Raw genomic sequence first — 20,029 nt, forward strand, 5'->3', positions numbered from 1 at the left:
CCTGAAAATCTGTCAGAAATGCAGAATGTCAGGTCTGTCCCCGAGGAGAATGCATCAGAATCTGCAGTTCAGTGAAATCTCTAGATGAGCAGCACACGCAATTAAGAAGCACTGTCCAGAAGCAAGACACTTGCCCAGGATCACAGGAGGTAAGAAAGGGAAAGAACCCGGGTTCAAACCTACACTCCAAAGACGGTGCTGGTCACCACTCTGTTATTATTGCCTTGATTCCTTCTTGAGGGAGATCTATAGAACAATCTTATGCGAAACTGCTTAGTCCTATCAATCTGACCAATTTACCAAGCTACAAGTGATTTTTAAAATGTTTCCTCTGGAATTCAGTCTGTAAAGCATTATTTCTAAATCTCACACTATTTTACATTAAGATCTCATGTAAAAATTGAAATTCAAAAGCCACAAGGGCTTACGAAGGAGCACTGCAAATTGGAAAGCTATTCATCAGGCTAAAATTATCTTTAAAAAGTTCTCCACATGAGCACAGGGGGAAAACCAGCCTGTTACTCTTTATTGCCAGGAAACATGTTTGCTTGATTTTATTATCAAATTTCTGGTTTTACACACACTTCTTTCTCCTTCTCCAGAGTTTGGCACAAGTTTCCCCATCTCACTACATTCATCTCAACAGAAAAATTTCATCCATTTTCACCAAGCTTCACTCATACTCACCCATGTAATGCTCTTACTACAGTTTTTTCCAGTGGGTTGTTGGTATATTTGCTATCTAAGCTGAACGCATATTCTGTTTCACATTTGAAAGTGATCTTAACGGAGTCATCACAGCTAAACACTATACGAGAGCAAGAAGATTTTTTCACACGGGAAGACGCTTGTCGATCCTTGGGCTTCACCATGGGCTCGTCAGGAGGCTTTTGCTGAAGCAAAAGACCAGGCTGATGCCGAAATGGCATGACTTTCCCCACTGGGGTTACTGCTTCAGGGCTTTTTGTCCCATTCTTGGGAAACACAGGGCTTGGTATCTCTCTCTCCTGTAGATTTTTCTTTGAATGTTCTCTAAGGAGCAGGGCATATGAATGTTCCACAGAAACAGAAGAGCTTTGACTTGCATCTGAAGATTCTAGCATTTCCGCAGTAAGTGCTGACTGGGCTTTAGCAGGGGCCTGACTACACGGAACCAAGCTTTCTTCATCTTGGCTAACAATTAAGTCTGACTCAGAATTACTCTTCCTATCAGAAGATGGGTTAGGAAGTAATTCGCCTTTTTGACTTTTAACTCCTCTGTGATATTCATGGTCAGATGTACTTCGCAAAGAATTTTCTTTAGAGAGCAAAACATCATTTTGTGGCAATTCAGAGGAACAGTGAAGATTTCTAGGCTCAGATACCGGTGTGGAAGAAGTAGCAGAGCTTAATGCTAGATCGGCCAACATATTTAGGGCCTGGGAGTCATAGTTGACAATGGAGTTTTCAGGAAGATCATTGTGAGCCACTGTGGTATTTTCTGGTTGAACGCTATTTATGCTAATCCCATCTTCTTGACCATCTCTTGAAATTTCTGATTGAAGCTTTGAAGCAGTTTCTCCTTTGACTTCAGTATAAAAGAAAAAAAAAAGAGAGATATGTTTGCTTGTTATAGAATTAATTCTCTGCCATATTACTATGATGGTTAACTCAACATGTTTGAGAAAAACTTGTTACATATATTGCATATTAAAATTTTCTATCAGATTAAGGTCTCTTCCAACCCTCAGGTAAAACTTGTAATACATAGCATATTAAAATTTTCTATTAGATTAAGGTCTCTTTCAACCCTCAGATTATAATGTGTTAAACCAGAGGGACAAGTCCTAAGGAATGTGTACATTAATTTAGAAAGAAATTACCTTTCAAAAACATATGAACTGATCTACACACAAGACATACAGCTCAGCTCAAAAAATGTACAAACAGAAAAAAACAAAACAAAAAAAAGATGACACTCCTGCCCTTGGGGAGCTTACAATCTAATAAGGACAGGAACGTAGAAGTTTCAAGTGTGTATTAGAGTTTGCTAACATACTTTCTCAGGAATCATTTCCCTGAACAAATGATTTATTAGAGAAACTAAGTTCAAATGATTTTAACTATATTGATCTTTAATTACATGATGTGATAGAAATAAAAAATTAGAAAAGGCATAAGAGTATTCAGAATCATCAATTAATTCCATTACCTTTTAAACTTTTACTTTCATTACCAAAAACATTGCCTTTTACATTATCCAAGAAAGAGCAAATCTACTGACAATGTTCCTTTTTATAGATAATCAAATCTACCCATATGCCCTTAATCAGAATATTTACATTTGCTAGTGGTTTCCCTAGGTATTTTCAATATATTAATTATTCCTTCCTAAATGCTGTTATTATGAAGGATAAACTTCACAACTCTACTAGGCAATGATTCTCTGCTGCAGGTAGATAGATGAACAGAAAAGCCAACTGTGTTCCTCTTTATCACAGTAGCAGGCCCAAAATGAGTTAACAACCTGCCAGCCAAGGCCAATGAGTAACACATTTAAAGAGAAGAAAGCTCCAGCCTATGATGTCACCAATTAGAAAGAGAAGGGCATGCACATACATGGGGAAAGGGTTAAGCTAATCAACCACTGCCCAGTTTTTATTTAAAACAGCAAACCCAAAGGGGACAGGTGGATGAAAAGGACCCAAAGCAGATAATTGTCTTGTTAGCCCCAAAGGTATACTGGAAACATAAAATTAATTTTGTGATCTGATGCTAATTTCATTCTATCTTTGTTATTATGGCCTCCATCTACTTATCCCTTACATAAAACACTACTTATCAGTAAGGCCTAATATAAAAGATACTGTATTAAAATAAAGAAAAATGGTAGTTTAATATATTACAGTCTCACATAAATCACCCAATTATTGACGTTACAGGTTCTCAATAAAAAAAATACACCACCAATAATTTCTATTTAAGACATACATAAGACAATGCCAAAGGAACTACACTAAAAAAAAGTTTAGTGAATAAAAAGGACAGAAAATCAAGTTTCATTAACAAAAGGACTGTCTGACTTCAAAATTATCATTTGATTCTAATTTAAATCAGTAATTTTCAAACTGAGGTCAATGTGGCTATGGTTCATCTACCTTCTTAAACTTTGATATTTCAAGTATAGGAAGTAAAATGATTAACATAGGCGCTTAAGAAAAAAATTAAGAGATTTAAACGTAGTCATTTAAAAATGTTAACTTGGAATGTGGCTCCGTAATACATAGAGACATTTGCAATACAAATCAGCCTGTATTTGAACACATATTTTGAAAACTTTAAATTTTCTGGGCTCACTTTTCTGCCAGTATGCAATTACATACCTCCTCCCATTAATCAATTTGTCAATAAACATCTGAAGCCAATTCAGTACAACGAATTCAAATGATGCTGCTAGGAACACAAGATGTTATCTATTCTCATAATGTTTACAAATTGGAAAGATTGGACCAAGATACGTCAAATGACTTGAAAATAGTATGAATTAAATTATATAATGTTCTCAAATATCCCAAAGAAATGAGAGATTAGTGAGAGTCAGAACATGAGAAAATGCCTCCCTGGGGGGATAAATTCTAGCTGTGAGCCCCTGACGGGCAAAGGACGCGTGGGGGAGGCACATATGGCCCACAGGGGAAGCAGCATGGTGGCAACAGCAGGGGCGCAACACAGAGAGGTGGGGTGCAGCCGTACCATAAACTCCCAAGAGAGACAAGCAGAAGAGCTCAAATTTGGTATAGAAGCCAAAATTGCAGCATATGGGTTTTTGAATGACATGATGAGCTTCTAAAAAAATCTTCAGTCACAAAACAATCTGAAAAACCTTAAAGAATCTCAGGGTATGCTTAAGTTAAAAAAACAAACAAACAAACAAAACAAACCTGGCTGGATGCAGTAGCTCACACCTGTAATCCCAGCACTTTGGGAGGCCAAGGCAGGCAGATCATGAGGTCAAGAGGTCGAGACTAACCTGGCTAAAATGATGAAACCCCATCTCTACTAAGAATACAAAAATTAGCCAGGTGTGGTGGCATGCACCTGTAGTCCCAGCTACTAGGGAGGCTGAGGCAGGAGAATTCCTTGAACCCGGGGGCAGAGGTTGCAGTGAGCAGAGATTGTGCCACTGCGCTCCAGCCTGGCGACAGCAAGATTTCATTTCAAAAACCAAAAAAAACCTCAACAATCCACTTTCTTTCTCTGAATTCTCACTCTCTGTGAGATACTAAAATCTAGTAATAGATGAGGGAGAAAGTAGAATCAGGAAAACCAGACAGAAAACTCATAGAAAAGATATGAGGGAATGACATCTCTTTGTTAAACAAAACAAAAAAATAACACGCACACCACAAACGAATCAATACCAAAGTGAAGGAAAATTAAGGAAAGTAAATCCGGGAGGAAAGCTGGTATGTGTCTCACTAAGCTGACAACAAAACTTTCTAGTACAGACGTTATGTCCAGAGGTTGAAAATACAAAACTAGAGCAGTTCATGTGACTAAACTTGATTCTTCACTTAAGCAAAGTTAAATCAGTAAAACTACTTTTAAAATTAATGCCTTTTAAAACCAAATATAGGATTCTCAGCTGGGCATGGTAGCTCATGCCTGTAATCCTAACACTTTCGGAGGCCGAGGCAGGCAGATCACTTGAGCTCAGGAGTTCAAGACCAGCCTAGGCAACATGGTGAAACCCTGTCTCTCTCTTTTTTTTTTTTTTTGAGACGGAGTCTTGCTCTGTCGCCCAGGCTGGAGTGCAGTGGCGCAATCTCAGCTAACCACAACCACCGCCTCCCAGGTTCAAGAGATTCTCCTGCCTCAGCCTCCCGAGTAGCTGCGAATACAGGCATGTACCAATACGCCTAATTTTGTATTTTTAGTAGAAATAGGGTTTCTCCATATTGGTCAGGCTGGTATGGAACTCCTGACCTGATGATCCACCCACCTTGGCCTCCCAAAGTGCTGAGATTACAGGCGTGAGCCACCGCACCCGGCTGAAACCTGGTCTCTATAAAAAAATACAAAAAAATTAGCTGAGCATGGTGGTGCGTGCTTGTACGCCCAGCTATTTGAGAGGGCTGAGGTGGGAGGATACCTTGAGCCCAAGAGGTCAAGGTTGCAGTGATTATAAAGTGTGACCCTGTCTCTAAATAAATAAATAAAACCAAATAAAGGATTCTGCATTACTGACAGTTCTGGACAGTCTGTTTATAATTCCCTTCAGATAAACTTATACTTTTCTTGATAATTATAATTTCTTATAATTATAATGGTCCAGAAAAATAATGCCAGATACTACTTCTTCTGTATTTAGTTATAAATAAGGCCATTTATACTTTAATGCTTGTAGACAATTCGTGTTCAGGCTTTTTTGCAAAGTAAAAAGTAGACTCTATTGTTTTTGAAGGTTTGAGCCTTTGTACCTTCCTAATTTATTCACATTAACCAGTTTACTTATTTTTTTTCATGTCTGAACTGAAAAACACAGAAAATATTATAGGGACATTTCAACTGCTCTTACACTATTTCAATATATTATTTTGCACTCTCTGTTAGATCTGTATTGGGGTGTTTAAATTTATAGGAAGAGTATTTCTTACCAGGTTGTAGCTGCTTTCTGATTCTGGGGTTCTCATTGCCTTTTACTATATTTACTCTTTGTTTTTGTGGAGATTTCTTCCCAGGTGGCTTAGCCTTTGGAACAGTTTTGACTGGAGATTTCTCTTGTTTCCTTGCCCTTTTAGCATTTGTTGGCACTGGAACATCTTTAGAAATAGGAGCTTCTTGGTTTTTCCTATCCAATTTGGTTTTCTGTACAAACTGTGCAGTCAGCACTTCCGCACCTTATGTAGAAAAGACATCATTTTTTTAAGGGGTAGGGGCCCAGATACTTAGCATAGCTTTTCCATTTTTTGTTCTGTTTTGTTTTTATTTGGGGGGCAGTAACTCTAGTAATGGGGAATAAACTATGAAGTTTCAGGTATTTAATTAAAAGATTTTAACAAAGCAAAAGTTAAACATTCTCACATAAATATAATATGAACTTGCTAAGTGTCTGCCTATATCCCTATCAGATGAAGAAGAAAAAGATCGGACTAGTAACTTTGTAACAACTGAAAAAAAAAAGAAAAAAAAAACCAAAAATCTTTAGGCTAGGAGTGTGGCTCACACTTGTAATCCCAGTATGTCGGGGGCCATGACGAGAGGACTGCTTGAGCTGAGGAGTAGGAGATCAACCTGCTCCAGGCTGGGCAAGAGTGAGACCCTGTCTCAAAAGAAAAAAAAAAAAAAAATCTTCATAACTTTTGCTGACTAATGTGACAGGTCAGACTGAATATGCTAGATCACAGCCCCAGGATATAGATATTCACGTTTAAACAAAAAGCAGCACAGCTCCCATAAGGCGATGTGGTTAAAACTATAACCACACTGCAGAGAAGAGTTGTATCGAGAGCAATATTATATATTTGGAGAGCCATATTATATATTTTACATTACTACTTGTAAACATCTAAATTTTAATACCATCTGAAAAATAATCTTTTAAAAGATGGGAAGACTGAGGAAAGTTTGCACCTGGTTTTATTTCTAACAAATCTACTATCTTACACAATTATGTCTCTTAGAAGTGCTCTGTTTTGCTTCTCACATAGTATAAAAATAGCTAAAGGTGGAGGTGGATGGAAAGAAAAAGGAAATACTAAACACCTGCTTATAATGCACAATAGAAAGTATTTCAATCTTTTAAGAGTTAAAATTTAGCCTCAAAGATATCATATGAAATAATCACACATATAAATGTTGGCAAATATTTTTAAATTACATTATACAGAAGACACTACTTCTCACTAAGGACACTAAAGATCATATTAAACAGTTTAAGAAACTGTGATGAGTGTTAGTGAAATGTAGCAGAAAAAAGGAGACCCATTTCATTTCATTCTTTTGGGGGTTAGGGAAAGGAATAGTTTTAAAGATGTTTTCAGAATATCTTAATGTTGTACATTTCAAGTCTGATTATTTTCCTCCCTACCAAATTATTACATTAATAAGTACTAAAGCAGCATACTGTTTTAAGAGTAAGACTTCTTATTACACTCTAATTACATTTTCTAAAATCTTCAGCATAGGGAAAAGTAAAATAAAAAAAAAATCAGGAAAACAGTTAAGACTAAATTAAAAAGAAAAAGATTAGACAACCAAGACCCAGGGGGAAACTTTCTAATATTTGTACAAACAGAAAGGGAAGATATTTGCAAGTACACCCAGGTCTTGGGAGAAAAAGATAAGAAAAATGAAACAAAGTGATCCTGCAGGGATTGTTCTGTTCACATGGAACACTCAGTACCATGCTTCTCAAACTGAATGCAATTAATCTACTGGTGGGGTTGTAAAATAAATTCAATGATTCAGTGTGTCACAACTGGAATTCATTCATTCATTCTTTTTTTTTTTTTTTTTTGAGATGGAGTCTTGCTCTGTCACCCAGGCTGGAGTGCAATACAGTTCACTGCAACCTCTGCCTCCCAGGTTCAAGAGATTCTCGTGTCTCAGTCTCCCAAGTAGCTGGGATTACAGGCCAGCGCCCCCATACCTGGCTATTTTTTGTGTTTTTAGTAGAGACGGGGTTTCACCATGTTGGCCAAGCTGGTCTTGAACTCCTGGCCTCAAGTGATCCGCCCGCCTCAGCCTCCCAAAGTGTTATGATTATAGGCACGAGCCACTGCACCCAGCCCAGAACTCTTAAATGAAACAGAACAGAAGGTATCAGACTGTATAACACATAATTTTTTTTTGAAATTTTTGTTCCAGTCATGTATGAACTTGTAGGTACCGGAATATAATATGAAACGTATTTCTTACAGTGGATATAATTAAAAACATTTGAGAAACAGTGACAATTTATGTTGAGTTATGGACAATTGATTCAATACCTTAAATTGGTTCATGCAGAGCAGTATGGTTGGCCTGGAATCTATTTTACAGAGAGTTGTACCGTCCAGTGCACTGCTTTATACTACCATACTTTCCACTTACCCTCCTAAATACACACATCTCCACCCCATTCCTCAAGCCACAATAAGCCAGAAACCACTATTTGTGAAGCCACAGGATAAAACCAAGGCTGGGTGCAGTGGCTCACGCCTGTAATCCCAACATTTTGGGGGGGCTGAGGCAGGAGTATTGCTTGAGGCCAGTAGTTCAAAGTCTAGCCTGGGAAACATAGTAAGACCCTATCTCTACAAAAAAATTTAAAAACTTAGTGGGGCGCCCCTGTAGTCCCAACCACTCCAGAGGCTGAGGCAGGAAGATCACTTGAGCCCAGGAGTTCGAGACTGCAGTGATCTATGATCATGTCACTCAACTCCAGCCTGGCTGACAGAGAAAACCTGTTTCTAAACAAAACCAGAAAACTCCAAACAAAAAAACCTCCATAGGGTAAACCCTGAATTATTTAGAATCCTGGGATTACCATATCCTAGATGTTTCTTCTTTAGGCACCAACATTTTCAAATTCAAAATATTACAGATTGGCCTGGCAAACATTTTCTGTGAGGGGCCAGAGAGTCCATACTTTCAGCTTTGAAGGTCACGTGGTTTCTGCCACAGCTGCTCAGCTCTGCCAACATGGCATGAGAACAGTCAGAGATGACACAGGCACAACTGAGTGGCCCCTCGGCCATAATGTGCTGCTTTCTTCTCCAAAGGGGTCACCCATATACTTCCCTACTCTTTTAGAGAAATAATAGTAAAATACAATTTGAGATGACTCTAGGGCAAAGTCATATGGTTTGCTGTGCTATGTTCACTGAAATACATTTGCCAATACACTAAGTGGCTCAAGACTCCAATTCTCACTCAATTTTCAGGGAGCATAAAAACCACATGAAGATTCCAGGTGCTCACGTAAAAACCTGTGGTACACATAAAGGATTAGAAACTCTGCCCCAGACTACTTTACTTTTGGAGGTTCCAGGCATTTCCCTCCTCTTTATAGGTGTTGAGGCTGTCAGCTATCACCGTTTGCTGGTACTGATGTGCTTGATTTTAGAAGAACCTCTTCTACGTCCATTTGTGAAGAGGATGGCACAGAAACTAGATGGTCGTCTTTCTTAGAATGGAACATACACGTGTGAGTGGTTTTACAAGGTGGAACATAACATGTTGGTGGTGGGTAGGCTTTTGAGGTATCTTGGTCTTTCCTATTTCTTGGTTTTCAGTTGCTATCTCAATCAGTGCTTGTCAGGCATTAGGAGGCACACAATTGCCTGAAGAGAAATGATGGCAATTCTAACAGATGCTGCAAAGCTGCAGTCCACAGAGACCAAGACAGCAAGAGGGATTGAATACAACAACTATTATTATCATTACTGAGATGGAGATTTGCTCTTGTCACCCAGGCTGGAGTGCAATGGCATGATCTCGGCTCACTGCAACCTGTCTCTTGGGTTCAAGTGATTCTTGTGCCTCAGCCTTCTGAGTAGCTGGGATTACAGGCATGCACCACCACACCCAGTTAATTCTGTATTTCTAGTAGAGACAGGGTTTCACCATGTTGATCAGGCTGGTCTCAAACTCCTGACCTTAGGTGATCCACCCACCTCGGCTTCCCAAAGTGCTGGGATTACAGGCATGAGCCACCACGCCTGGCCACAACTATTATTATAATAACCCACATAAATCGTGCTTACCTCTTTTTCTTTTCTGAGGAAACTGCCCTTTAACTAACTTAAGAGTTGTTGGAGAGTCCGAGCTGTTGTCTGCTCTGGGAGCAGTTCTTTTGGGAAAGGGGTGGCACAAGTTCATCTTTTTACTCTGCACCACGTGTGGCATGCTGGCCTTCCTCTTAGGCTGCACTCTCAGATTGGACGCTGGACTCAATGGAACCACAACTCTCTTCTTTGCTTTCAACATTTCTTCAGAATCCTTTTTTGTTTCAGTTTCTTTTCTTTCTTCTGCCTCTGAGCCAGGAAAATCAGGATCTGGAGTCATAACTAAAGAAAATCCAGCATCACAAATTCCGTCTGAAACACAAGGAGACTGAGGATGCTCTGCTAACAAGTCCAAAGCAGTAGACACTTCCAAAATGTAAGCACTGGGGTCTGAAAAATAAGAGTTCAACTGAGTTAAAGACTCTGAAGGGCACTTTTCAGCTGGAGGAATCAAGTCAAAACCACTGGCCAGTTTCCCCAAGAATGTAGGGTCTTTCATTCTATCCTGAGGAGCAACAGTCAATGAAGGGCTTCTGTCCGCCTTGTACAGTTCTTGGAAATGCTTTACTAATGTGTTTGGATGGATTCTTTCTTCAGGAAGTGATTTCTTTGTTTCTAGCAGGGCACAATTAAGGGCAGGCAAAATAGGTATCAGCTTCATTGAGATGTCATCTTCAACTTTCAAATCTTTTACCCCTAAAATATATATAGATGTATTAAATATCTGAAGTTTATTTTTTAAAAACAAAACATTCTGGAAAAAAATGCTTTACATTTCAAAATTACGTGATGGTTAAATATGTTACAGTCTTTCAAATGACAACCTAAATGGCAATTAATAGAAGACTTACAGGTACATTTAACAAATATATCTCCGTGTATTTGAAATTATACACACACACACGCGCACACTGAACTGAAAAAGTATCATCTGACATGCAATCACTAGGTTAGAACAAGTAAACTAAACCCTGCCTCCAGCTCCATCTCACTAACAAGGAGCTCATGAACTCAATGGTCCATCATAGCAGTACCACTAGCCTTTAGAGCTGACAAATTTGCTTTTGTACTTTTTCTTATTTTGTTTTAAAATTTATCTTACTGTAGCTCTACCTCATTGAACTCACTTTAAATTCTTTTAATGAGTTAGTGCAAATCAACTGAACTGAAAAAAGAAGCCCTAAAAAATGCCGAAATCTCACTGGAATGATTATTGCTAATTTTATCACCTTTCCTATCAAATGAAATAAAAACTTCTAAAACTGACTAGTCTATGTTTCACCTCCTCTCCTTGGCCCATGCTTTGACTGAAGTGCTAACTTTTTCTTTTTTTGCAAATGAATAAAGGAAAGAGTAAAAGGGAAAAAAAAGAGAAAAGGTCTGGTCCCTATGAACTGGGAAAAAAAAATCCTAGAAAATTTGAGTTGTCAGTAATATAAAGCCACAAGAAACAATGGCCTTCAAGGCCTAGTAAGTGAAAATAAAAATTGTACCATTCTTTTTAAAGAAAAGTAACTTCAGAATAAAACACAAAGTTAGTTCTAGTTAAATACATTAGCACTACAGTAGTTACAGAAAAAGGAAATGAAGGACAAATAACAGTAAAAAGGAAAATGTGGCCAGATATCAAAATAAAAAGTTTTGTATTTTTTGTAGACATGGGATTTGTCGTGTTGCTCAGGCTGGTCTTGAACGAGTGGGCTCAAGAGATCCACCTGCCTCAGCCTCCTGGAGTGCTGGGAATACAGGCCTCCACCACTCCGGGCCCGAAGTTTTTATAAATTAAATTGTCTTAAAGTTATTACTCTGGTCTTTTTGTTATTTGTTTTTTGGTTTTTTTTTGAGTCACAGTCTTCTTCTGTCACCCAGGCTTGAGTGCAGTGGTGTGATCTCAGCTCACTGCAACCTCCGCATCCCAGGTTCAAGCAATTCTGTGTCTTAGTCTCTTCAGTAGCTAGAATTATACACACATGCCACCACACCCAGCTAATTTTCATATTTTTAGTAGAGATGGGGTTTCACCATGTTGGCCAGGCTGGTCTCCAACTTATGGCCTCAAGTGATCCGCCCGCCTTGGCCTCCCAAAGTGCTGGGATTACAGGCGTGAGCCACTATGCCTGGCCAGTCTTTTTCTTCTTCACTTGATATAAATATAGGCAAACGCTTGGCAAGTTCATGTCATATTTATGTGAGAATTTTAATCTTTCACTTTGTTAAAATCTTTTAATGAAATATCTGAAACTTTATAGTTTACAACTGAAAAAAAAAAAAAAAAGAAATTAGAAATCTTACAGGAGCCAGATCTGGAGTTAGCTGTTAGACCATAAACAAATTCGACCCTGAGTTTCTTCATCTTTGAAATTGTTATAAGAGTACTTATTTTATGGATTGCTAAATCTACTACTTCCACCACAAAACCTGACATGATAAATGCTTGAAAAATACAAACAGCCACTGCCAATTATGTTATTATCATGGGTAATGCTTTGCTTGTTGCAATGAAGTGATGCCTAGGAAAGCACAGCTTTCTGCTTTAAGTAACTAGTTTTATTATTATTATTATTATTAATTTTTTTGAGACAGAGTCTCACTCTGTCGCCAGGCTGGAGTGCAGGGGCACGTGATCTCAGCTCACTGCAATCTCTGCCTCCCGGGTTCAAGTGATTCCCCTGCCTCAGCCTCCTGAGTAGCTGGAACTACAGGCATGCATGACCAAAACCAGCTAATTTTTTGTATTTTGGTAGAGACGGAGTTTCACCATGTTGGCCAGGATGGTCTCGATCTCCTGACCTTGTGATCCACCCACCTCAGCCTCCCAAAGTGCTGGGATTACAGGCGTGAGCCACCACGCCTAGCCAGTAACTGAATTTTTTAAAAAAACTTTAAAAACATTTTGATATTGGTTATAGCTTTATAAATACTATATAAAATTTTATGTTTAAACACACACATTGTGATTATAAAACAAAGTGACTTTTTTTTTTTTTTTTTTGAGACAGGGTCTCACTCTGTTGCCCAGGCTGGAGGGCAGCGGTACAATCTTGGCTCACTGCAACCTCCGCGTCCCGGGCTCAAGTGATCCTCCCACCTGAGCCTCCCAAGTAGATGGGACCACAGGTGCAAGCCACCACGCCTGGCTAATTTTTCTCTATTTTTTGTAGAAACGGGGTCTTGCCATGTTGCCTAGGCTAGTCTCGGAACTCCTGAGCTCAAGAAATCCACCTGCCTCGGCCTCCCAGAGTGCTGGGATTATAGGTGTGAGCTGCCGTGACTGGCCAACTCTCATTTATTTATTTGTTTAGCAAATATTTACTGTTTTATAGGTGACTGGCATTGCTACGCACTAGGGATACAGCAGAATACAAGAAGGGCAGGCATTAAATAATTATACAAATAAATATTTAAACTATATGGATGATAAATAAGCATAGGGGTCTAAGTTGAGCAAAGCGTGGTGATGGGAATAAAGAAAGTGATAGTGAAGCCGAGCTTGACAGATAGGAGGAAGAATAAACTAGATTAGTGTTTCTCAATCTTTTTAGTCATCCTCCTCCCCAGCCCTTTTAGACCCATTTTTCCCCCAAATTGACCTCCAAAATTTTAATACCACATATACACTGCATATCTGTTTATGCACTGTATGAGTAGTATTTTTTTGCCCCCAAGAGCCAAGGTTTGGTCCTCTGGTGGATCAACATCACCATAAGAATGTATGGGCTTGATATGAAAAAGACTAACAGATAAGGTACAGATAAGGAGAACAGCACCTATGAAGACCCAGAGCCTGAGACATATTTACTGGAGAGACGATGGCAAAATTCAATAACAAATGAATTCAGTTTTAGACATGCTGAATTTAAGGCACCTTTGAGATATCTCAGTGGCAACGTCAATAGACAAGTGGAGACATGGGATTGAGGTCAGAGGGAAGCATAAACCTACAAGGGAGGTCAAGAAGGGTGAACCAGTGATGTTAAGGGAAGAGAGATACTTAAGAGGAAAAAACAGTTAACAGTGTCACGTGCTGCTAAGTGGTCAAGTCAGATGAGGACTAAATATATCCAACAGAGTGAACTGGAAACCACTGTATCCTCACCTGTTGACAGGGGTGAATGAAATAAATGTAACCCATGCAGACCCATCTGCTTGCCTCCAAAATCTATGCAGAATGAGAATCAGAAAAAGAAAAGTTAGGTTGTTGATCTTATAAAGCAAAAGTAAACATAATGAAAAATATTTTTTCCCAAAACAGTTGTCCATACCTGGTTCTGATAGTAAGGCTGATGATGTAAGTAAAATGAAAAACCCTCGATCTTCTAAGCATTTGATGATTGCCTTAAATATAAATGAAAAATTCAACTGAAGGAATATTCTGCAATCCCTCTCTTCTCCCTCTACCCATACTCATTAGTGAATATTAACCTCAAGAAAAGAAAAAATTCTGCACATGTTATGGGAGTCAGGGTAATTCTGTCCCCAGTATCAGAAACTTCAAATTCCTTAGCTGAAATAATCTTGCCCCTGTTGGGGCTATATAAAATAATCAGAATATGAAGGGTTAGTTTTAGAATAGTGCTCAAGCACATGGCAGATCAATCAGAAAAGCCTTACTTTTTCACTGAGACAGCTGACATTTCATACCACTGCTTAAACAGCCAATATGTTACCATGTAGCCAGTATAAACTCAAGATGAATCAAACCTATAAGTAGCATCTTAAGCGCATATTTACATGAAAATTTTCCCAAAACCCTGAAACTAAAAAGACTGCAAGATACCATCCAATAAAAGACTTCTTTCTACAGCATCTTAAGAAATGGAAAATAATAGAAAATAATCAAGTTCCAGGGCAACAAGAAATACAGATGAAAATAAATTCTTCCTCTCTTTTGTTTCCCTCTATCAGAGTCTTCAGTGGACTCTTGAGCTCAAGAAAAGTCTTGAAATTTTAATGCTTTCAGTAACTGGGGCAGTTTTGTCCCCAGGCAGCAGTTGTTGTCTAAAAGCTGTTGTACTAAATCATGAATTCAATAGCTTTTCTTTTCTACTTCTTACCACTTCAAAAATCTATATACACATAAAAGATAAAATCCAGTATCTGTACAATAATTTTTCAGTTAAACCACCTAAACAAAATATACCATTTTACAGAATAAAACATTTTATTTCAAAACTGAGAGGTGATAAGGCTACAAATATAAATCATTATTTAATCACAATGAATATACAAAATCAGACTTTTCTAATGATTACACTACAATAAAGTTAGGACACTAATATCTCACTCACAAAAAGAATCACTACTTTCAGTTTTCAAAAAGATTCTATGAGAGTCTCTATGTGTTGTATGGCATATGATGATTTACATATTTGTCTCCTCCATAGTCTCCTAAGCTCCTTGACTTACAGGAGCTATGGTTTAAGAGCCTATTTCTTTGAAAGACAGGGTATTACTCTGTTACCCAGCTTGCAATGCAGTGGCACAGCAACAGCTCACTGCATCCTTGAACTCCCGGGCTGAAGCTATCCTCCCACCTCAGCCTTCAGAGTAGCCAGGACTACAGGTGCAGGCGGTTATGCCTGGCTAGTTTAAAAAAAAAAAAAAATTTAAATTTTTTTATTTTGGTAGAGATAAGGTCTTGCTATGTTGCCCAGACTGGTCTCAAACTCCTGGCCTCAAGTGATCCTCCCACCTTGGCCTATCAAAGTAATGGGATTATAGATGTGATCTGCCATGCCAGACTTTAGGAACTATTTTGTATCCTTGCTTCTTGCCCCTCCTACCCAGTATGTGAATCTTTTTTTTTTTTTTTTTTTTTTTTGAGACGGAGTCTTGCTCTGTCACCCAGGCTGGAGTGCAGTGGTGCGATCTAGGCTCACTGCAAGCTCCACCTCCCAGGTTCACGCCATTCTCCTGCTTCAGTCTCCCGAGTAGCTGGGACTACAGATGCCCGCCACCATGCCCAGCTAATTTTTTTGTATTTTTTAGTAGAGACAGGTTTCACCATGTTAGCCAGGATGGTCTTGATCTCCTGACCTCGTGATCTGCCCACCTCGGTCTCCCAAAGTGCTGGGATTACAGGCGTGAGCCACCATGCCCGGCCGTGAATCATCCCTTTGTCCAGTGTATCCATGCTGTAGATGCTACCCACCCAGTAGGCCAACAGTGGTACTTCATAATGCCTGCACCACCTACCTCACTCATCACAAGTAGTGCTCAAGTATAGTATAATACATAAAATATTTTGAGATGGACAGTCCATACTCATATAACTTTTCTTACAGTATATAGTTGTAACTTTTCCATTTTATTATTGTTGTTCATCTCTTACTGTGCCTAATTTATAAATTAAACTTTATCATAAGTATGTATGCATAGAAAAAAACACAGTATACATAGCTTCAGTACTATTCACAGTTTTGGGCATCCACTGGGGGTCTTGGAACATAAACCCCACAGATACTGTATTACATCAATAATATATAAATAAATATTAAACATGAAACTCCTCACAGCAAATTAAAATGATTCCATCTAGACACAATTAATACATACATATCAATTTAAGAAAAACATAATAATATTTTAAATTAGTGGTTCTTACCAATTGCTTGTTTTTAATACATTCTGTTAATTTATCTATATTTTCCCCTTGTCTGTTTGACAGTTCTACCTCATACAAATTGAAGCACAAATCTTGAAAACAGACTGTAGAGAAAACCAGAAAAACATTTATTTTTAATATGCTATTACGTACTTATAGTCAATTTGTTCATTTTATATGTTGCAAAAATGAAAGAATAGAAATACTACTCAAAAACCTTTATCATTTAATGTTCTTGGTTATAAAACTCCTTCATAAAACATCATCAAAACAGTTATTTTAAAACAATGCTCTTATTTATACTGACACTGCTCTAAGATTAACAAGACAAATACAAATACATACTACATGAATAAACATCAGTGCTCCGTGAATTAACCTAAATGACCAAGAAATTTCCTTCTCATGGTTTTTCTTTGAGTTTAAAAGTACGTCTATAAATAAAACCAACAAAAACTCCATCTTCCTTGAGAGGAATAGTTACAAGTTTCCAAATGCTTTTAATATCTGTTTGCTTAATTGCATCAGTATTTCTAGATTAAAGCTAGTCTTTGTCATCTTAGATAAAACTACCTTGCAGTTTCTAGTTGGCTTCCAAGGAAATGAAGAAAATAGTAACTCTACAACTTTCTCACAAAAGACTCTTTTAAGAGTCACTTAAGATGAAATAGAAGTGTGCATGGTGCACGTTTGAATGTTTGGAATAGAGCAGAAAATAACCAGAACAAAGCCCAGGACAAGCAGCGTGTTACTACAATTCAACAGACCTTTCCGCTCCAAGTAATTCTGTTTTCTAAAGGCAGCCTCTGGTAGTCGTTTTTTCAAGGAAGACACTTTCATTACATACTTAAAATCTAGTTCTTGTGGTCTAAAAAATAACACAACAATATCAAGCAGAATAATAAACAGTGGATCTAAATTTTCATAAGCTTTAGTTTTCTAATATAAATGTAAAAAAATATATAACCACAAAAAAGACCTTAAATTGATAAGCTCCAGGTTAAACAATAGGTATATTTTTAAGTACTACAGATTTTCACATGCATGACCCATAAACCATGGTCTGCAAATGTTCACATTTTCTAAATACATGTCTTTTTGGTACAGACAAAATATCTAGATGTCTCAAAAAATTATGTATACAGGAATAAGGAATTTTAAAAAAATTATGCTATTTAAGAGTTATTTCCTGACTATTTTTTCCTTTTTTTGTGTGTGTGAGATGGAGTCTGGCTCTGTCACCCAGGCTGGAGTGCAGTGGTGTGATCTCGGCTCACTGCAACCTCTGACTCCTGGGTTCAAGTAATTGCCCTGCCTCAGCCTCCGAAGTAGCTGGGATAACAAGTATGCGGCACCATGCCCAGCTAAGTTTTGTATTTTTAGTAGAGACGGCGTTTGACCACATTGGCCAGGTTGGTCTCCAACTCCTGACCTCAGGCAATCCGCTCACCTCAGCATCCCAAAGTGCTGGGACTACAGGTGTGAGCCACCGTGCCTGGACCCTAGGAAATTTTCTTATACAACCCCAAAGCAACAAGCAAAATCAACACATTCACAATGATACGATACTATGACTTAACCTACATCTTATTCAAATGCTGCCAACTGTCTCACTAATTCCTTCACAGAAAAAGAAAACAATTTCCAATCCAAGATGCCATAATGCATTCAGTAATCATGTCTCTTTAGTCTCCTTTAATCTGGAACAGTTTTTCAGTCTTTCTTTACTTCAATGACTTGGATATTTTGAAAAATATAGACGATTTTGCAGAATGCTCCTTAATCAGCATAGGTCTATCATTAACTTAACCACTTAGTTAAGATGGTATCTGGCAGTTTACTCCACTGGTACGTCTGCATTTTTTTTCCTTTGTGATTAATAAGAAGTAGTGGGGAAACGTTGTAAGATATGCAAATATTATTAAACTTTCACCTGTTTTTAGCATACACTGGTTGATTATTATGGTGTTGTCAAATGCTGATTTTCTAATTTATTAATCTTTCCACATTTATTAGTTGCACTCTATAATGAGGAAGAACTTACCCTCCTCTCCTATTTGCTTATTCACATAATTTTTATGTTGTGGGTTATTATACTCCTACTACTTCTTAAAAAAGGCTGATAGGAAAAAAAATGAATCCTTACAACACATCAGTTTTCACCTTGTATTTCAATTAAACTATGACTATTTCTTAATGGTTTGGGATACAAACTAAGAACAGGCTGAACAAAAAAGATTTCCTAAGATGTTCTTCACAGTTCCCCAGAAGAAAATATTAATCATGATAATTCCTTTTAACGTAAATACATGTAACAGCTACTCTAATACTTTTCTAAGAGAACCATGTTAAAATTTGAAACTCAGATACCGCAAAATGTTAATAAAAATAATATTAAGTGGCTATAATCTGCTACATTTGCTATCAGGCAAATCTGATTTATTTCTTGGGGAAGGTCAAATTTCTACTTTCAAATAGTTTAATTTATCCCAAGAGGTCATTTTCCCATTAATAAATTAGAATTTAGGTTTCCTATGTCATACCCTGTGTGCTATACATCTACCCAAATGTACCCTCATCTAAAATCAGTAACTGTTGCTGTATTTTACACCAATGCCACCCTTGAAATGAAGGGGGGGAAAACCCCCAAAACTTGTAATATAAGCATTAGTAAAGGACATGACATTTAATACTTACAACTGTGTTGGAATCATTGCACCGTAAGTGGACCAAAGAGCTATATCACATAGCATACGGTCTTGAACAATTAATTTCCCTTTCCATGGAGACATGAGAACTTTAAGAAATGAAGGTAAGAAAGAAACCGATTATTTATGATGAAATATTTACTCAAGAAAAACAAAAACCTAAAATAATCAATGAATTACTTCTCACCATTTTCGCTGCGTTCAAGTCTAGCAGAAAAAAAAAAAAAGAACATTTTTACAAGAGTAAAAGAAACAGATTCAGTAAAACAAAGCATGTATACAATTACTTACATGCTTTTATGAGCTGGTGGTGCCATAGTTTTAGGTTCCCTGTATCGAAAAGCTACAATTACATAAGGACAGATCTGTCTGGGTCGCTCAATAACAGTGTTGCCTGAAAGTTCGTAAAAGTAATACTGCAAGAAGAAAAACAAGTATTATCAGAGTAGTAGCACTATGGAATTGCATATGTACCAAGTTTTTCTCAACCCCACCCAGCCCTGAAATTTAACACATTAGACTCAGAAATATATCTTGGGTGTTATTCATTCACAGGTGACTATACCTGACTCAGTTCAAAGGCACGAAAATGACTCGTCTTGTTAGAAACCTTGTTAGTATTTTCAGACACGTGGCAATCATAGCCAGAAGATGGCTTAGTATAGTTAGTTGTATAATTCTCAGACACAGACTTGACTTTTCCCTAGAATGAAAATATTAAAACTAATCAGATGCCGTCAAATAGCAATAACCTTTACTCTAGGATTCATTTAGTAGTAGTCTAACAAGGATGCAGATATGTGTCCCCTAACAGTAACTGTATTAAGAACTATACTCCTTAGAAAAACAATTATCTTAAGGCCAAAAATAGTTTTAATTATCCATGAACCCTTAAAAATGTATTTAAAAATCTTGGACATTTGGGCATCTGAGACAAATATCCATAGTTTTTATCACAATATCAAAGA

The 20,029-nt window shown here is 37.7% G+C and overlaps 1 protein-coding gene across 1 annotated transcript in view; it reads right to left on the minus strand.

Moving 5' to 3' along the window:
• FAM208B (family with sequence similarity 208, member B) overlaps positions 1-20,029 on the minus strand; it is a 78,535-nt gene that overhangs the window by 22,721 nt on the left and 35,785 nt on the right. Inside the window, exons 4-13 of the mRNA XM_011974924.1 lie at positions 19,353-19,477; positions 19,249-19,268; positions 19,051-19,150; positions 17,121-17,221; positions 16,354-16,457; positions 14,012-14,084; positions 13,846-13,908; positions 9,729-10,445; positions 5,637-5,879; positions 688-1,567 (exon numbers count right to left, since the gene is read on the minus strand). Of these exons, the coding sequence (XP_011830314.1) occupies positions 688-1,567; positions 5,637-5,879; positions 9,729-10,445; positions 13,846-13,908; positions 14,012-14,084; positions 16,354-16,457; positions 17,121-17,221; positions 19,051-19,150; positions 19,249-19,268; positions 19,353-19,378 (2,327 nt within the window). The 5' untranslated portion in view covers positions 19,379-19,477. The remainder of the gene's footprint in view (positions 1-687; positions 1,568-5,636; positions 5,880-9,728; positions 10,446-13,845; positions 13,909-14,011; positions 14,085-16,353; positions 16,458-17,120; positions 17,222-19,050; positions 19,151-19,248; positions 19,269-19,352; positions 19,478-20,029) is intronic.

Source organism: Mandrillus leucophaeus, unplaced genomic scaffold, assembly GCF_000951045.1.
Source record: "Mandrillus leucophaeus isolate KB7577 unplaced genomic scaffold, Mleu.le_1.0 Scaffold15, whole genome shotgun sequence".
Lineage (NCBI taxonomy): Eukaryota > Metazoa > Chordata > Mammalia > Primates > Cercopithecidae > Mandrillus > Mandrillus leucophaeus.